Source organism: Carassius auratus, chromosome 2, assembly GCF_003368295.1.
Source record: "Carassius auratus strain Wakin chromosome 2, ASM336829v1, whole genome shotgun sequence".
Taxonomy (NCBI): Eukaryota; Metazoa; Chordata; class Actinopteri; order Cypriniformes; family Cyprinidae; genus Carassius; species Carassius auratus.
This window is the reverse complement of record NC_039244.1, coordinates 5,469,806-5,488,793: the sequence shown is the minus strand read 5'-3', so window position 1 is coordinate 5,488,793 and position 18,988 is coordinate 5,469,806. Positions and strand designations below refer to the sequence as shown.

The 18,988-nt window shown below is 37.1% G+C and overlaps 1 protein-coding gene across 1 annotated transcript; it reads left to right on the top strand.

The window, feature by feature from the left end:
* The first annotated feature begins 53 nt into the window (after positions 1–53).
* Positions 54–18,530, top strand: LOC113113757 (long-chain-fatty-acid--CoA ligase 3-like). The gene is made up of 17 exons (XM_026280230.1): positions 54–242; positions 4,755–4,978; positions 5,085–5,235; positions 6,057–6,257; positions 7,079–7,256; positions 8,277–8,386; positions 8,508–8,646; positions 10,109–10,259; positions 11,885–12,008; positions 12,187–12,258; positions 12,512–12,651; positions 12,778–12,950; positions 13,877–13,951; positions 14,089–14,280; positions 14,609–14,723; positions 14,823–14,980; positions 15,787–18,530. The coding sequence occupies exons 3-17, from the start codon at positions 5,086–5,088 to the stop codon at positions 15,942–15,944; spliced, it is 2,136 nt and encodes a 711-aa protein (XP_026136015.1). The 5' UTR covers positions 54–242; positions 4,755–4,978; position 5,085; the 3' UTR covers positions 15,945–18,530.
* The last annotated feature ends 458 nt before the right edge of the window (positions 18,531–18,988 follow it).

Genomic DNA, 18,988 nt, shown 5'->3' with positions numbered 1-18,988 from the left:
GCCACCCGGCGTCAGCCAATGGGAGCGCGGAGAAACCGGTCCCTGCCATGACAACGCTTCCATCACTTCCGGGCTGAGAGCGACGGCCGGCGCGAGTCAGTAACCGCAGTATACACCGACCCAGAAAAAATAACAATCAACGCTCTGTATTACCTCATCAAGCTGTTCTATAATACATTTTACCATTTACAAAGGATGTTGTGGGTCTAACTGAATCAGTGGCGTCATCTTGGAAGAATAAGGTGAGTGTTTATTGTCTGTTCGGTCTCGTGTGGTGCAGATGCGCGCGGAAAGCGTTGATTTACATGTGAAAGAGACAAACGCGCATAGCAAAGCATCGTGCTTGTTATTAACTTACTCCGGTGTGAAGACGGTTTGCATGCTCTGACACCTCACAAACGGAGGAATGTAGGATATGTATGACATGGCATTAATCTCTTGATACTTATCATCTCTCAGGCCTCTTCTGCTCCCAGCCTGCAATGACACGCGCATTCATATACAAAATATCTTGCGCTTTTTAGCTATGATCATACACCTCTCTCTTTCTCCATACACCTGCATGCACACTAAACACACAGTCTCACATAAACAAACATGACGTTCACATTTCACACCCCATCAGCTAAGATTCTTTGTGCGATGGAAAGGCAGATGCGCATATTTTGCCATGAAGAAGATGTTTTGCTTGAATGAGGACGCAAATGAGTGTGCTGGTGGCATGGGAGTGCAGTTTGTTCTGGGTGATATGGAAGATAGTGGGTTGACAAGCTTTGAGATAATCCTGGGGATGATTATGTGCTATCAGTTGATGGCCAGCACTAAGAATAAGTGTCTGCGAATGGTGACCATGCAGGTTAGGCAGTAGATGACTGGAATTTAACTTAAAAGTGAATGATGATGAGAAGGTTTTCTATGTTAAGGCTTTAGCAGGCTAGATTTATGCATGTATGTTAAAGGAACACTGCATTAAAAAATACATTTACTGACATTTTTCATCCACATGCATAGCATATTTATGTCAAACACACCAATCATTGTAATTTCTTTAAGAGTAGCCTCTATGTATTCTTTTAGGCACATCAAATCTTTATTTCACTTAGTGTAAACATGTTTAACCGTGTTCTTCTGTGTCTGGACATTCTAATGAAGTCCAAAACGCACTGGTGCTTAATAATGGAGGCTTCTTTCCCTCAGTGGAAAGCAAGATATTAAGCAAGATGCATATTTAATGGCATTTATTTCAGAAACACATTGCAAGCAGGAAAAGATGCATCAAGCATGAAAACAGTAGAGATGTCAGTGTGATCGTCAGGTTTGTAGAGTGCACAGTGATGGTTTATACTGTACCGCCACTGGAAACATGATTTACACACTTAAGATGCATCATAGATTGTGAGTGTTCGAGCATTTAGCAGTTCTTAAGTGTTAATTGATTTGCTTTCTTCATGAATGTCCCAGTACAGAAGTGCATGACTAATGACTTCCATTCTCACACCATGAGCACGAGGTGATGGACCAGCCGAACAGGTACGATCACACCCTTGTTCCTCAAGTGGTGTATAAAGGGGATTATGGGTAATGAATGGTGGGGCTCTGATTAGAAATCCTGGTAGGTGTGTCCTGAAGATATTCCTGTTCCTTCACTTCTGCAACCGTTGTCTGCGTTTATGTGCGGGGGAGTTTGATCACAAGAGGAAAAGGGAAGAGAACACTTTCCAAGAACCCATTGCTTTCAGTTGAAGCCTCTGTTGTTAGTAATTACTCAACCAAGCCCCCTTTACCGGTTCCTCCTCTCCGTGTTAAAGCGGACACATTTGTCACTAGCCTTTAGTGTGCTCAGTTATTCACACACAAACATGTTGGTTCTTGCCCGTGCAAAACTCAACATCACAATGCTAGGTTGTTGTTGAGTGATCACCAGGGTGATGCTGTTTGGTAGCGAAGGTGTCCTGAATGGTTATTTGGACTATGCTATGCAGTCTCTAACATGTCCTGGCTGGTTGATTATTTCTCTGTGTAAGTCAGTGGGCTTTTTTCACTCATAAAGTTGAATAAAGCAAGCATGATTCATTTTAGATTTTAAAGCATTACATTTACAGGTATTACATTAATGCAGGTGATCTGTTTGCAGTGTGCCCTTGAGCAACACACACTCTTTCTTTCAGTTCTGTGTTGTGGCAGACAATGCAGGTGAGTATGGATCCGGTTTGCTCAGGAGAGATGATATTTAATACCTGAGTTTGACTGACCGCTTCTCACATGAGCATCTAATAACTACCTACTGTGCCTCATTCAAGATTTCACAGTATTACCGGTTGTTACAGTATTTTTGATTAAATAAATGCAACCTTGGTGAACAGCTTCTTTCAGAAACATTAAAAAATATCTTATTGATAAGATAACTTTTGAACAGTAGTGTATCTTAAAATAATTTTTAAACCAATGTATTCCTGTTGGAAATAAGATGGATACTTTTTATGATTGACAAACCTCATAATGTATATTTCATACTGTTGTCCATCAGAATATTTGTTGATAAGTGATTAGGCCTTTACATAGGGGTAAAAGCCCTCATATGTTAATGTGCTAATGGTTATGACATAACTGATTTCTGAACGACCTAGTTTTTGCAGCTTAGTTTCTATAAATGGTCCGTGTGGAAAAGGGAGAGAGTTGTGAACGTTAGAGTCATGTCTTCGTAATACACGTCTCTTTAGTCTGTGACATTCCTCTGGCCGGAAATGGTTTTCACGTCCATATGCAACTGGTCTCCAGGCGAATATGTCTGGGATTTCTTGGGAGTCAGGGAATGTGGTATCCGTTATTGCTGCTCCATACTCAGCCCTTTCAAACAGCTTGAGGCCAATGGCTTTACCATATGATGTTTATCACAGCAACATTCTGTAGTTTAAAAAGTCTATTTCCTCCTGTTGCAATATTGGAATTTCAGTCAGATTAGTAAGAAAAATCATTTACTCACCCTCATGTTGTTGGAAACCTTTGACTTTTCTAGTGGTCGACCGATATGTGTTTTTTGACAGCTGATGCCGATATCTTGGAAAGCAGAGGGGCCGATATAAAGCCGATATGATTTAAAAAATATATATATTATTATTAATATTCAGGAAATTTGAAATCATTTGACAATTAATTTAAAAATAAATGTGTAAAAGAAACATGCTAATACTTTAGAGGACAGTATTTTTCACACAATCATGCTGGATACACTTCACAGGATCTCACAGCTGGATTCGACTAAGTTTGCAAGGTTTGTGAAATGAAATGTCCATTAGTCATTCAAAGATTTGTTTAAATTATATAAATGCATATTTGCTTAATGCTTACGGCAAATGAGAAAGTATTATAGTGTTTGCCTTTCTTTTAGTAATATGCCTATTGCCTAATATAAAAGCAATCATTATAATACTTTCTGTATACCTTAATTCCTTTGTGATTACTGATGCACTGCCGCTCTCAGCGCCATCAATGTAGAAGTCCCGCCTCTAACTCATCGGCCAAGCAGAAAGACTTATCGGCCAATGCCGATTTGTGAAAAATGTCAAATATTGGCCAATATATCAGCCTTGGCAATATATCGGTTGACCATTAGACTTTTCTTCTGTGTAACATAAAAGATGATGATTTGAGAAATGTGAACAATTACAATACAATAGAAGTCAATGGGCTCAAATCTTGATTGGTTCCCAACAGTTTTCACAATAACTTCTTTTGAACTCTTTTTTTTTCAAAACCCCATAGTTGACTCTTGATGAAATGTTCTTTAAAATATTAATGTTATCATTTCAGGGTCTCATTTGCTATCATTAAGTTGTATTCTATATCATATGTTGGCATTTTATGGGCCACCCTGATTTTTAGAAGTTAGGGTTACTGCCTCTGAACCTCTGTTGTGATGGAGTCTACAACTGCAGCTTCAAGGAGAGCAGGTTTCTGCAGAGTAGATGATGATATTTGAGAACGTCTATATCCTGGATTTTCATTTTGATCTTCCTCCAAAGAAATAAAAAGTCTGCAGCTTGTATTTTTCCCAGCAAGAAAATAGGAAAGAGCTTGTTTGTTTCCTTTGCTTTTTCTTGTACAAGAGTGCTGTGTTTGTCTGTAAAGCGTGCATCTTCCCAGAGAGGTTTAAGGGGGTTGCACTTGAGAATTATTGACCCATTTCGAACATAATTTTTAAGTTCAACACTGCTTATTCTGTCATATTGGCTACTAGTATATCAGATCAGTCTTTATTTGGGGATTTCAGAAATTGGGCAAATATCTCTGTTTGTATTTCATGTTCTGGATCTGCTGGTCCGCCCCCCATCTCTCCCCTCAACACACACATGCATTCATAAGCACATCCTCCTCTCAAACAGAACACTGTTTAAGTGTGAGATTCATCCTTCCAGAGTGACAAAGCCTGTCTTGTTTGTCTTCTGAGCTCACGCGTTCACTGTCTGCCAGCCATGCCCAGTTAAATCACATTGACCCTGTCAGAGCCGTGACATAGTGGTTAACACACATGCTTATATGGGTAGCATAAGTTTGAGTCTAGATAACATAATTTCCTAAATTGGCCTAAACTAAATTACTGTTAAAAACTACATTACCCATGATTCTGCAAAAATGTTCCACCGATGAGGGAACTGAAATTCGCAAATCGCACCAAAGAACTCTTAGCGCCCACTCACTCCCATGAAGCACTGTGAATGGCGTGAACACTCTTTGCTGCTTGTATTCCCCCACAGGGAAAGCTCATCCTTATTCCCAAGAGGCTTTGCACACCATCAGAGCAGGAAGCAAGAGTGGAAAAAGAAATGGAACAGGAAGTTGGCCTCTTAGCCAGCACGTTTGACAAAAGGCAGTAGTACAGCCTACAAGTACCATCTCTAAACACTTCAAGAACGCAGAAGAACTCAGTACGAAGAGGAATACTATCACATACTTGGAGGAACGTAAAGAACAGCACAAAGTGAGTGGAGGACAATAATCCAAGCTAAAGCTAGTGTGGTTCTGAGGCCGGTAAATCACAGTCTTCTCTTATTTTCTCATCCTCCGATCTCTCGTTCCTCTTTTAGGATGAAGTTGAAGGAGGATATGTCTCCTCTCCTGCTGCAGCTCTTTCGATCGGTGGTCTGGGTTTATTCCGTCATCACGTTCCTGCCCTGGTACCTGCTCACCGGAGCCAGTGAGAGGCAGGCCCGTGCTAAACGGGTCAAAGCACGCTCGGTGAGTACAACAGTAGGAGTAATAGATTGATAAGAATAAATATTGTGAAATATTACAATTTTAAAAAACTGTTTTCTATTGTAATAGGTTTTAAAATGTATTTTCTTTCTGTGATGCAAAGCTAAATTTTCAGCATCATTACTCCAGTCTTCAATGTCACATTTTACAAGAATTACAGCAAAAACCAGTTTGAACCAAGAATATTTATTTTTATGAATATTTGAGAAATTGTACTTGAACATTACCAGTGTGAACTCCATTGACTTCAGTGGATTGAATGAAATCCCTTTGAACACAACTGCTCAAAATGGTCTAAATTTATGAACCGTACTCATTCAAAACCTCATTACTCTGAAATTTGTATTGTAAATGTTAAGTGTAAGTGAAAGTACTGTTAGAGGTCTTTCATGACGCTACAAATGATGGAGTGTGAATCTGAGAGGTGCTTGAAATAAAATAAATGGTGCTTTAAAAAGTCCTTGACCCTGGTGTTCATGAAAGAGTGGGAAACCTGATTAATATTTCAATTGTAAAAATGTTTTAACTGACCCCTCACTTTGAACAGTAGCGTACCTCAACACATAATACATACAAAGACGATAATTCAACTGAGATTATCATGGATTTGAGTCACTTTCATTAGTGATCAACATCACTCAATAAAATTGCTGGTTAAAAAAATGATTGAGAGAAACAAATGTGATAAATCAGGTCACAAACATGTTTGGATTTGGACTTTTTCCCCCTCTTGCAATTGTGAATAGTGTCACACATGTCCAGATCTTTCCCCATGACCTCATTTTGATCTTCTGTCCCGTCAGATAAGCGGGAATCCGGCAGGTTCGTACCGGGCTGTGAACAGCCAGCAGAAGTTGGTGTCCCTGCTGCATGAGGGTGTGGATACTTTAGATAAAGTATTTGAATACGCTGTAGTACACTTCCCTCAAAGAGACTGCCTCGGCACTAGAGAGGTGCTGAGTGAGGAGGATGAGATGCAGCCTAACGGCAAGGTCTTTAAAAAGGTGAGAGAGACACACACGGACTCGTATCGTCACATACTCTCAAGGGCTTTGGTGATTCTGATTTATTGAATCCAGTCCGCAAATCTAAAAGCTTATTCAAATTGCAGTATATCCACATTAGTTGCTATTTTATGATGTAACCATCAGCACAATGTCAAGATGCTTTCTTCTTAAATTACATAAAAGAGCAAGCTGTCAGGGGCATGTGACATGCACAATTTTTGATTTGATTTTGTTCCGATTGATGAATCTGAACGCTACATGAACGCTAAATAAAGTGTTTTAGTTGAAGTGCGTGTCACAAGTTTCAGATCGGAATAGATTTTTTTGTGCACACTGCACATATATATAATTTACCACTGTTTGCACATAACAACCATTCTCCTTCACAGTTTCTTTATTTGTTTTAAACAGCAGAATTAATATTTGTAATTTGATGACAGTGAGCATGTAAACTGCTGTGCTGCTTATATATATATCATGCAGTAAGAACACCCTCCCTGCACCTAAACCATGTGTCTGGATGAGAATCTGAATCGAGGACTGGTGGGATGTTGTCCTGCTCACACTGAGTGAAAGGAGCTTTATTTTTTTTTCAGGGTTCTGAATTCTGGTCCAGATCCAGAAAGAACTCGCTCAAACTCTCTTGAACTTTCTTGGAAGTTCAGTGGCCGTCTCTCTCTAAAAACTGTTTTTATCTCTGGCCTGTTGTTGTCCAGAGCTGTTTACGTGAATCTAAAAAGAAGTCACATGCTGCTGTGAAAGCTGCTAGGAATTTTAATACAATGCAGCTCTGCCTCTGTCTCTCTCTCTCTCTCTAGGTGATTCTGGGCGATTATAACTGGCTGTCGTATGAAGACACTTTCCATCTGTCTCAAAGGTTTGGTAGCGGGTTGGCTGCACTGGGCCAGAAGCCTCTTTGTAACATCGCCATTTTCTGCGAGACTCGTGCAGAGTGGATCATAGCGGCGCAGGCTTGCTTCATGTACAACTTCCCCTGTGAGCAATTAAATCACAAACACAGAGTATTGTTTGCTGCATTATGCTGACTAGGAGAAAATGCCAGGCCAAAAATAGCAGCACTACTAGCAACTGTAGTACTAGATGAAAGACCACAACACTGTTTTTCACCATTCAAGCACACACACATGCATACTGCAGGAAACCTGATTCACACGGGCTCTGGTTTCATCACAGTTCACGTTGAATTAGTGCATCTCAAATCATAGATGCACTATGATGTTTATCTATAATTTAAAAGATGAATATAGTACATCAAAGCTATCAGGATTGTTTTTTTTTGTTTGTTTTTTTTTACTGTCCGTCTGGCATGCTTTTTTAGTCTGATATTACCCTGTTGGGAATTAGAGAAGAGAAGATTAATAACAGTCATTTTACTGTTAAGGAAATTAAAGTGTTTATTATAGTTATAATCAAAAACTTGGCTTTTTATTTTGCAATACAATTTGACTGAATTTGTAATTTATTTTATATGAATTTTAACATTTAAAAACTTATTTACTATTACTGAATTATGATTGAATTATTTTACAGTACTATTTAAAGAAATAGCATATTTTATTGATATGTTTTATATTGCTATAATAATAATGTATTATTATTATCATTATTAAAAGAATTTGGGGTTTCTTGATGTTATTTTGAAATACTCCGCTTTTTATTTTACAGTTACATTTTATTGAAAGAGTAATTGTTTATTGATTTGTTTAGGTTTTAACATTCAAACGAAATAATATATTAATATTATAAATTATTGTATTTATTATTCTATCCCCTACTTTATTTTACAGTACAATTTAATTGAAATAGTACTATTTTTATTGATTTGTTTTCGTTTAAATTACAAGTATTTTTGTACTGTTATTCATTATATGAATACTGTCTTATGTAGAAATATGAACATTTGTGTGTGGCCTCTTTCTCTCTCTGTCACTCTTTTATATTTAACGGCAGAGTTCTAAATCAAAATCGAACTGATTTTCTTTCTCTTGGTCTCAGTGGTGACTCTATACTCTACACTGGGAGGAGCAGCTATAGCTCATGGTCTAAATGAGACTGAGGTTACACACATTATCACCAGCAAAGACCTGCTGCAGAGCCGCCTCAAGGTGAAACTCCACACACGCTATATATAAGACTCACGAGACGCCAGAGGGCCATCCACGATCAAGAGCTGCTGTCACACATGCTCTGAATCATTTGCTCTCTCTCTGTCTCTCTCTCTCTCAGGCCATTCTGATGGATGTGCCCAGACTCAAGCACATTATAGTGGTTGATAAGAAGCCAAAGATTTTGCCTGATCTACCCAGAGGCATCCTGGTACACAACATGGCTGCTGTGCAAGAACTGGGAGCCAAACCTGAAAATAGTAAGTCTAAAGTGGCATACTGCTTTGTTTGAAATTGTTACATGCATACTGTCATATTTGCATATGATTTCACATACTACTTTTAGTTTTTAGCATTTACCAGACATTCCAAACATAGTCTCAGGTTCCCAAAAACAGACAGGCTCTGGCTTGTTGGCGATAAAAACAGCATCTTTTGTTATGTTTTGAAGGGTACTAACACAATAAGGACCGAAAGAGATGTAAACACAGTTTGTTGGGAAAGAACGACAGCGGGATCTTCCTGTCAGATGAAAAGAAGAGTTTTGAGGGCATGTTGAGAGCCTACACGCACAGCCTTTGTGTCAGATTAGAGCAAGTGTTTAGAAAAGCCCTCTGGAGATACGAGAGGGAGATGCTATCACTATTAGAGCAGGTTTTCTCTGTTCAAAAAGACGTTAGACATTTCTCCGGAGAATTAGACCTTTTATGTGTTGCCCGTCTAGCGCTCACACATTTGAGACAGCGGGATGAATGAAAAAAAAAAAGATAAATGGTGTTCTTTTGAACTTAATATTCATCAGAAAATCCAGAAAGAAAATTAGCACAGTTTCCTCAAAAATATTAAGTAGCACAACTGTTTTCAACATTGGTAATAATAAGAAAAGTTTCATATTGGAATGATTTCTGAAAGATAATGTGACATGACAAAAAATTGCTTAAATTTATATTACATTTTAAAATATAAACATAATAATCGGTTACTTCAAATTCTAATAACATTTCACAGTAATGCAGTTTTTAACTGTTTAGATTGATTTTTTTTATTTTTGACTGAATAAACGTAGCCTTGGTGAACATATATTTATATAAATAAATAAAAATACAAATGTATAGTTGACTTAAATATTAATTGTTAATATTAATATTAGGTTAAATATGAATTCATATTAAGTGATTTTAAACAAAGTTTTTTAATGTTTAATTTTTTTTTCTGTTTATTAGACTAGAGCACATTCACATTAGCCTGGGCAGATGTCTGACATTTATTTAGGACTGAAAGGATAATGCAATGCAAAAAATCTTGGCAGCTAAGTTTTCTATAAAAAAAAAAGTTAGTTTATCAAAGTACTGTATTTTTCGGACTATAAGTCGCACCTGAGTATAAGTCGCATCAGTCCAAAAATACGTCATGATGAGGAAAAAAACATATATAAGCCGCACTGGACTATAAGTCGCATTTATTTAGAACCAAGAACCAAGAGAAAACATTACCGTCTACAGCCGCGAGAGGGCGCTCTATGGCTCTATTGGTTCATGTCAAATTAATTTTGATAAGTCGTACCTGACTATAAGTCGCAGGACCAGCCAAACTATGAAAAAAAGTGTGAAATAGTCCGGAAAATACGATAGTTATTTTAGAGCACTTCTGTCTGGAACGACACAAAAGCATGGCTGCCTGCCCCTGACGAAGGGCTGTAAACGTGTGATTCTCTGTGTACAGTAATGGTGTCCCGCAGACAGCCTGTCCCAACTGACATCGCAGTGATCATGTACACCAGCGGCTCTACAGGCATTCCTAAAGGAGTCATGATCTCCCATAGCAACATCATCGCTGGCATCACCGGCATGGCTGAACGCATTCCTAACCTGAAGTGAGTTTCTCTTGACACACGCTCCTGTCTCACTGTCTCTCCGTCACTCGATCTGTCTCTCTTTTTCATATTTTCCAGCATGATTCTGTATAGCCACGGATTTTAATTGTTAAATACCTAATTTCCATTCATCATTTTTTTTATTGGCAGTACTGAATAATAAATTAGCATGTCCTACTAATTAAGGTTTTAAAGCAGAACGCTGGTCATGGCAATATGTGACCCTGGAGCACAAAACTGGGATATATTAAGTCGCTGGGATATATTTGTAGCAATAGCCAAAAATAAATTTTAAGGGTCAGAATTATAGATTTTTCTTTTTATGCCAAAATCATTGGGTTATTAAGTAAAGACCATATTCCATAAAGATATTTTGTACATTTCCTACCATAAATATATCAAATCTTAATTTTTTGATTAGTAAAATGCATTGCTAAGGACTTCATCTGGACAATTTCAAAGGCAAATTTCTCAATATTTTGAATTTTTTTGCACCCTCCGATTCTAGATTTTCAAATAGTTATATCTCGGCCAAATGTTTTCTGATCCCAACAAACCATACATAAATGGAAAGGTTAATCATATATGGAAGCCAGTTTCTGCTTTTTAAAAAAGGTAATTGCAACTTTATCAATTTTGACTTTTTATCTTGCAATTCTGAATTATAAACTTATAAACTCTGATGTATAAACTCACAATTGCAAGTTGTAGTCAACATTATTAGATATAAATTCGCAACTATGAGGGAAAAAAAGTCACAATTGCAAGATAAAAAAGTGCAATTCTGAGGAAAAAAAAGAATTGTCTGTTTATATAATTTTGACCTTCTCAGAATTGCCCATTTAAATCTTGAATCGATTTTATATCATGCTATACTGACTTTATAACTCAAAACTGAATTTATATCATGCAATTCTGAAAAAAAAAAAAGGTCATAACTGCGAGTTTATATCTCACAATTCTGAGAAAAACTCAGGATTGTCAGATTAAAATTCGCAATTACTTTTACCTTTATTCAGTGGCGGAAATGTGCTTCTATAAAATAAGTTACCTAGGAAGCAAACCTGTTTGAGGTTGTTTGTTTGTTGAAAGAAATAACAAAATTATTAAACAGCACAATTGTTTTCAACATTGATAATAAGAAGAAATCAGCATATTAGAATGATTTCTGAAGGATCATGTGACACTAAAGACTTGAGAAATGATGCTGAAAATTCAGCTTTGCATCACAGGAACAAATTCTATTTTAAAATATAACAAAATAGAAAAAATTTTTTAACATTTGTAATAATATTTCATAATATCATTATTTTTACTGTATTTTTGATCAAATAATTGGAGCCTTGGTAACATAAACATTTCTAAACAAAATGAACATCGCCAAACGTTTGACTCCTTCTGTTCATTTAAATTTTTAAATTCTCATGAAACGTTGAACCACTTTTGATCATACTGAAATCAAAGTTCATGTAAGTTTTGTTAATGACTTATTAAAGTAAGTTATAATGACAAACATTTTGATGTTTTCTGCGTGACAGAATACTGGCCTGTCAAATCGTCCGAAATGTTTGTTTAGATGCTGATAAAGGATTTTCTGTTAGTACTCTTTCTGTTTATCGTGGCAGTGAGAATGACACCTACATTGGGTACCTGCCTCTTGCTCATGTCCTGGAGCTCAGCGCTGAGCTGGTGTGTGTGTCACATGGCTGCCGGATTGGATATTCGTCACCTCAGACTCTTGCTGACCAGGTACAAACACACACACATGAGTCATGCTATTGTGGCGTCATTACCCTGTCAAGCCCTTTACAATCTCTCAGTACTTCAGATTGCCAAAGCATTTTTATCATGACTGCAGACAATGATAACACAGCTCTGTATCTTGAAGAGAAAAAGATCTCCCAATATTTTGTCCTTTCTCCCACAGTCATCTAAAATTAAAAAGGGCAGCAAAGGAGACACCAGTATGCTCAGACCAACACTGATGGCAGCCGTACCTGTAAGAAACCTCACGTTCACACAAACACACAGTTACATATACAGTTGCATCACAATAAATTAGAATGTCGTGGAAAAGTTGTCAGTAATTCAGCTCAAATTGTGAAACTCGTGTATTAAATAAATTCAATGCACACAGACTGAAGTAATTTAAGTCTTTAGTTCTTTTAATTCTGATGATTTTTATTTTTATTTTTTTAGATGCACCTATAGATCGATGTGAAGTATTTCTCTCTCATTATGTCCATGTTTAGGAGATTATGGACCGTATCTATAAGAATGTGATGACTAAAGTTGAAGAGATGAGCAGTGTGCAGAAAACTCTCTTTGTTCTGGCATACAACTACAAGATGGAGCAGATCTCCAAAGGATACAACACGCCGCTCTGTGACCGGTATACTGAATGCTGCTTATTAGCACATTAGCAAAATGATTTCATCTAAAACTCACTGGGGTTGTCCGGGAGCCGTTCTGTTTTCTCTGTTATAATTCGAATGTAAAATCTCATCTTGTTCTGCAGGCTTGTGTTTAGGAAGGTTCGCTCGTTGCTGGGTGGTAACATGCGTGTGCTGTTGTCTGGCGGAGCTCCTTTATCTGCAGCTACTCAGCGTTTTATGAATATCTGCTTCTGCTGTCCTGTGGGACAGGGCTACGGCCTCACCGAGACCTGCGGAGCCGGGACCATCAGCGATTGTAAGCCTGAGATTCATTGAGTTTAACTAGGTCCAGCGTTTTTATTATAAAGTAAAACTAAAGTAAAATGATTCAGTCTATTCTTGGATTTTTTTTTTTGTTTTATTAGCAGTGCTTCATTTTATGACTGAATAATAAATGAACATTTGACTTTATGGTAATGTACACCTGTCTTTTAAAGGTGCTTTTGTTTAGTTTAAGAAATAAAAAACATTAAAAGCAGAACAACTATTTTCCACAAGAATGAATTCTGAGGATCATATGACACTGAAGACTGGAGTTATGGCTGTTGAAAATTAAGCTTTGGGTCACAGGAAACTACATTTGAAAATATATTGAAACAGAAAATTGTTATTTTAAATTGTAAGTATTTCACAGTGTCCATTATTTTATTGTAAAATAAAATTAAAACTATTTTTTCAGTAATTGAAATAACACTGGAAATATAACATATAAAATATTTTAAATGTATAAATATTTTAATATAAATCAATTAGTAATAATAGTACTAAAACTAAAAAGCCAAACAGAAATATTGATTCAACAAGAACATTTAAAGAACAGAAAAAATTAAATGCAATTCAAGCTATTAATAAAAACCTATAGTAGTATATAAATAATGGAATAATGTGACTAAAAGTGCAGTATGTTACAGGAAAGTAGTTAAGTCAGTACTTCAACTTGAAGGTGTTTATTCTAATTTAATTAGTTTAAAATAATTTATTACATTTAATATTTTTTTTTTACATATGTCATAATGTTCTGCTCTGAAATATTTCCTTGGCTAGAAATTTGCTTTCTTTTTTTTTTAAATCTAGCAATCATTAACGACTAGGCAAAAGTTATGGGAATATATGAGTCAACAGGTATGGGGACCTTGTGATTATTATATGAAATCAGTGCTGATACTGTGTGTGTTTGTCTAGTGGCTGATTACAGCACTGGACGTGTTGGAGCTCCTCTGGTGTGTTCAGAGTTCATGCTGAAGGACTGGGAGGAAGGCGAGTTTGGCTTTTCTACCATCAACACTTATGTTGATGTTCATTGGCTGCTGTTGGTTTTTTTCTTTTTCAGAATTAAAGTATCATGATAATTGAATTATTATTAAATAATGTTCTTTATTTTTTTTTGGCCATAGGTAGCTATTTCAGCAAAGATAAACCAAACCCACGAGGAGAGATTCTGATTGGTGGTCCCAACGTCACTATGGGTTACTATAAAAATGAGCAGAAGAACCGAGAGGATTTCTTTGTGGATGTGAACGGTCAGCGCTGGTTCTGCACCGGAGACATCGGAGAATTTCACCCTGATGGCTGCCTCAAGATTATCGGTGTGGAGAGACAAAATATCAGAGCTATTTAAAATGATAGCTCCCCCCAAAAATGAAAATTCTGTCGTCATTTAAGCACCCTCCATTTGTTCCAAACCGGTATGAGTTTGTTTCTTCTGTTGAACAAAGAAGAAGAAATTTTGAACCAAAAAGTTGACCATAATGTGGAAGTCAATGGCTGCCGTCAGTTGTCACGTACAGGTGTGGGACTACTTGATGGTGTTTAAATGATGACACGATTGTCAGTTTTGGGTGAACTATTCCTTTAAGAGTTATCATAGTCATTTCTACCTATGTTTCTCTAACTGGTTGTGGCATGTGTGTGTAGATCGTAAGAAGGACCTGGTGAAGTTGCAAGCTGGTGAATATGTGTCTTTGGGCAAAGTGGAGGCTGTGCTCAAAAACTGCTCGCTCATTGACAACATCTGTGCTTATGCCAACAGGTGAGTGAAAATACACACGGGCACACAAGAAACATGCACTCATAAATGATGTATTGTGCTGTAGATGAGATGTATAAATCTTTCCTTCTCTTTACACAGTGAGGAGTCTTACGTAATTGGGTTTGTGGTGCCCAATCAGAAACAGTTAACTGCCCTTGCTGAGCGTAAGGGCATCAGAGGATCATGGGAAGAGATCTGCAACCATGCAGAGATGGAGAAAGAGGTTCTACGTATCATCACCGAGGCGGCTATAACAGGTCTGTCAACAGAATAACAGTTGTCTCTGTTTTGGTTTTTATATTTGGCCACAGCTTTTTGATGGATGCTGAAATGGATTGATGGGAAGATTTCTGAATTGCAATGCCAACGTCAAACTTGTTCACTGTATCACCAGTTTTACATATTTTATGTAGATTTTTACAATATATCTTGCCATATAAATCTAAGAATAACTATAATTTTGGAAAAAATTACTTTTATTCAGCAAGAATGCATTAAATTGATCAAGGGTGATAGCAGCATATTTCGATTTCAAATAAATCCTGTAATTTTGAAATTACAGGATTCATGTTTTCCACAAAACATACTATATAAAACAACTGTTTTCAACACTGATAATAATCAGAAATGTTTCTTGAGCAGCAAATCAACATCTTAGAATTACTCCTGAAGGATCATGTGATGCTGAAGACTGGAGTAATGATGCTGAAAATTCAGCTTTGCATCGCAGGAACAATTTACACTTTAAAATATATTACAATAGAAAATTGTCATTTTAAATTGTAATAATATTTCACTTTTACAGTTTTTACTGTATTTTACTGTATTCCTCTCTTTCTCCAGTATTGTTGGGAAGTCTAATTTATTTTCGATGAATTGGCTTGTTTAGGCAGTTCAATTCACAGATATGGGACCAGTAAAAATTAATTAACTTAATGCGTGCGTGCGTGCGTGCGTGCGTGCGTGCGTGCGTGTGTGTGTGTGTACATGTAGCTTAGCGAGCTAAAGTTCCCAAAACCATAAGGCTCTGAATGTTAAATCAAATTTCCGTTCTGATTCACAGGTAAACTGGAGCGCTTTGAGATCCCAAAGAAAATCCGTCTGAGTGCCGAACCCTGGACGCCTGAGACAGGCCTGGTTACTGATGCCTTCAAACTCAAACGCAAGGAACTAAAAACACACTATCAGGACGATATCGAGAGGATGTACGGCGGCAAGTGAATGAAGCCAGGTGGTGTTGTGTGGTGGTGGTGGTGGGGGAGGGAGGGGGGTTTAGGACACACCATATACCACAATGCCTATATATGAAAAAAACGCCCCACAATCCTCTGCCTTCCTGCTCCCTGTGATGCTTTGCAATCCAAATAGGGACACACTTGAATCTTCATTCAGTTATGGATTGATGAGAGGGAACAGAGCGACCTGCTATGGTAGGCACTAAATAACGCACTTTTTTCTCTCATACGATTCATGAGTGAGTACTAAAAGACAGACGACACAACCTACAGACTGTGACACTTTTGGACCCCACCCACTTGCTTCTCTCTGATTGGCTCTCTTGGAATAGACACGCCCCCTCACCCCACCCCCACATTGTTCAGCAGGCGGATGCGCTTGATCTGATCTGAAATCTCATCAAGAGTCTATGCAGGGAAACGTTTTGTAATTTGGCTGTATTTTTTGTTGCTCTTTTTTTGTTAGTTTTGTTGTTCTTCTTTTTTTTTTTTCAAAGACTTGTTTTGGTTTGAAACCGCTTCAAGATTTGGATCTAAATTGAAAGCTTCTCTTAACTGTATCTGTTACAATGTTACTTTTTCTGGAACTTTGGTACTTGACATTTTGTTACTTTGAACTTCTGTTGTTTACCTGTTGTTTATCCAAAGGCTGTTACTGTTTCCCTGAGTGAAATGAACAATGTATTTTAGGCACTAGTGCACACTGAGGACCGTGTACCTTGAAAGAAACCTAACAATCCAGACCAGCAGAGACCAGTATTACACCGGATATCGGTTCTGATGTAACAAAAGCTGTTTTGGATAGCAGTCTTAAGTCAGAGACATGCTCTAATACTACAGAAAGCTTATACTGAGGTTGCAGAAAGTGTTTTTTTTTTTTTTTTTTTTTTTTTTTTGTCAGGGTGACTTTAACAATAATCCAGACATGCTCCAAATTGTGCATTTCTATGTCAGGGAGTTGGCGTCAGGTCTGCATCTGAAAGATTCACTCCTCGTTCCTCTCTGCTTTCCCACATTCCTTTACTCACAGCTACAGGGTTTGCCGAAGAATCACATGGGATGTATTGCTCCATATTTACAGCGTATATTTCTTTGAACTCTGTTTTTGTCTGAATTTGTAAAGCCTTTAAACATATTCCTTTGTGTTACGTGGATGTTTTGCAAGGGAGAAAGTGTTGCCGTGGAGTAGTTTGGGTACCTATTTGTTTCTTTTTAATTATATTGTGATATTGTCATTGTATGAAATTATTAGTGACTTTAACAAAGAGGAAGATTATGAATTTGAATGTGCAATAGACTTGTGTATTCTGAGATCCAACAAATGAAATGCACAGTCCAGTTTCAAGAGCATGAATGTCTCCAGCCTCTTCAATGTAACGGAAGAGACACATTTATTCTGCTTTCGACTGTGCAGATCACTTCCATCATTCGACAACTGATGCATTATGATTCACATTTGACTTTGCATGATTCAGGAGATGTAAACCAAACAAATAAGCTTCGGATAAGAACATGTTGTATCGCTGACATTGATAAATGTGGCATTTGCAAAAACGGGGCAAAGGTTTCTAAATCCGTACATTATTTATATGGAAAAATGTAGGGTTTTTAGCACAACATTTTCTAGATGAAAAGGTCAGAAGATTTGTTTTATGTTTTCTCGATTGCTTTAGATTAATCTTTGGTTCTAAAAACACTCCAGCTTTGCCGTCACAACGTGATGCTCTTTGCTGAAAGTACTTTGTTTGTGTTTTATTATAGTTTTTGTTTGTCCTAAAAGGAACTGAAGGCAAATGGTGTTCCTAAATTAGACAAGTCTGCCTTTCTTGTGCTCAATGGAGAATATCGATTGCCTTTTTTTACACAGTGGAAATTAAAAGTGGTTTATAGGAAATTGTACTTCTGTTCATTTATTTCTGTCTTCGAATTCAGGGAGTGACACATCCCCTCTCAGAGCTGCTGAACTGCTCACCTTGATTGTGCTTCATTTACATGCTGCCATGTCATTTGTTCCAGCTTCAAGCATCTGGCCAATCAGCTGTTAGTCTAGAGAGAGCTCCACCTTCTTTTCGATTTTCTGAGCCTAACTGTAATCTGATTGAGGTATTCACCTGTCAGTCATGTCCTTGGCAACAGTTAACTGAATTTAATCACAGGGTTCGGCTGTGGAACGCTTATGCCGTCAACAAGTCTGTGTTTAACCGTATCCTTCTTTACGTTCTTGATGTCCTTGATGTTTAATGGCTACAACACAAGCCTACTGAGCTTTCTAGACACACAAAGAGGATGTTTGGTGGATGAATTCTCTCTCCTTCTGTCACCCGCTCTGTAAATATGACTTTTATGTCAGAAATTCATAAAGGTAGTTGCTTTTAGTAGATGTACATTTGTAATATCTCCATTAAATATGTTTTATCTTTCTTACTGACGAGGTTTGGGGTATTTTCTCCTATTGTGTGAGTGGTTACTGTCTTACGAAAAGCCGGTAAAAGCAAACAACTCCTTTATTTATTTGTAATCTGGCCTTGGAACCATGTTATAAGGAATAAAGTTTTGTGAATTACAAGGCGTACATTTTTGAGTATTTATTTGTGCCTTTATTTTCAGAAAAAGTTCTGTAATCTTCTGCTTTGGATAAAATAAGGGAATTTCTAAGGGTTTTCAATTTCATAATAGTGATCAAAGGTCATATTTATGATTTAAAATAATTGTATGTATCTGAAGTTGTGTATAATTAATTGAGAGAATAACTAAGTATTTCAATGTAATATTTAGTTTAATATTTAAGGTGGATCTCATAACTGTTATTCACCAGTAGATGTCAGCATCCGATAATTTACCCTTGAGAGAATCACACAAGTCTGCTGTACCTTTAGCATTGTAATGTCAAATAATATTAAGTATTATTTTTGTATAATAATGCGCGTGAATGTTCCTTTTTACATCTTGGAAGACTAGCCCTTGATGACGTCAATTTGTATTTTTTTTTTTTTTTTTAAGTAAACATTTTTTAAGTAATATTACCGAAGA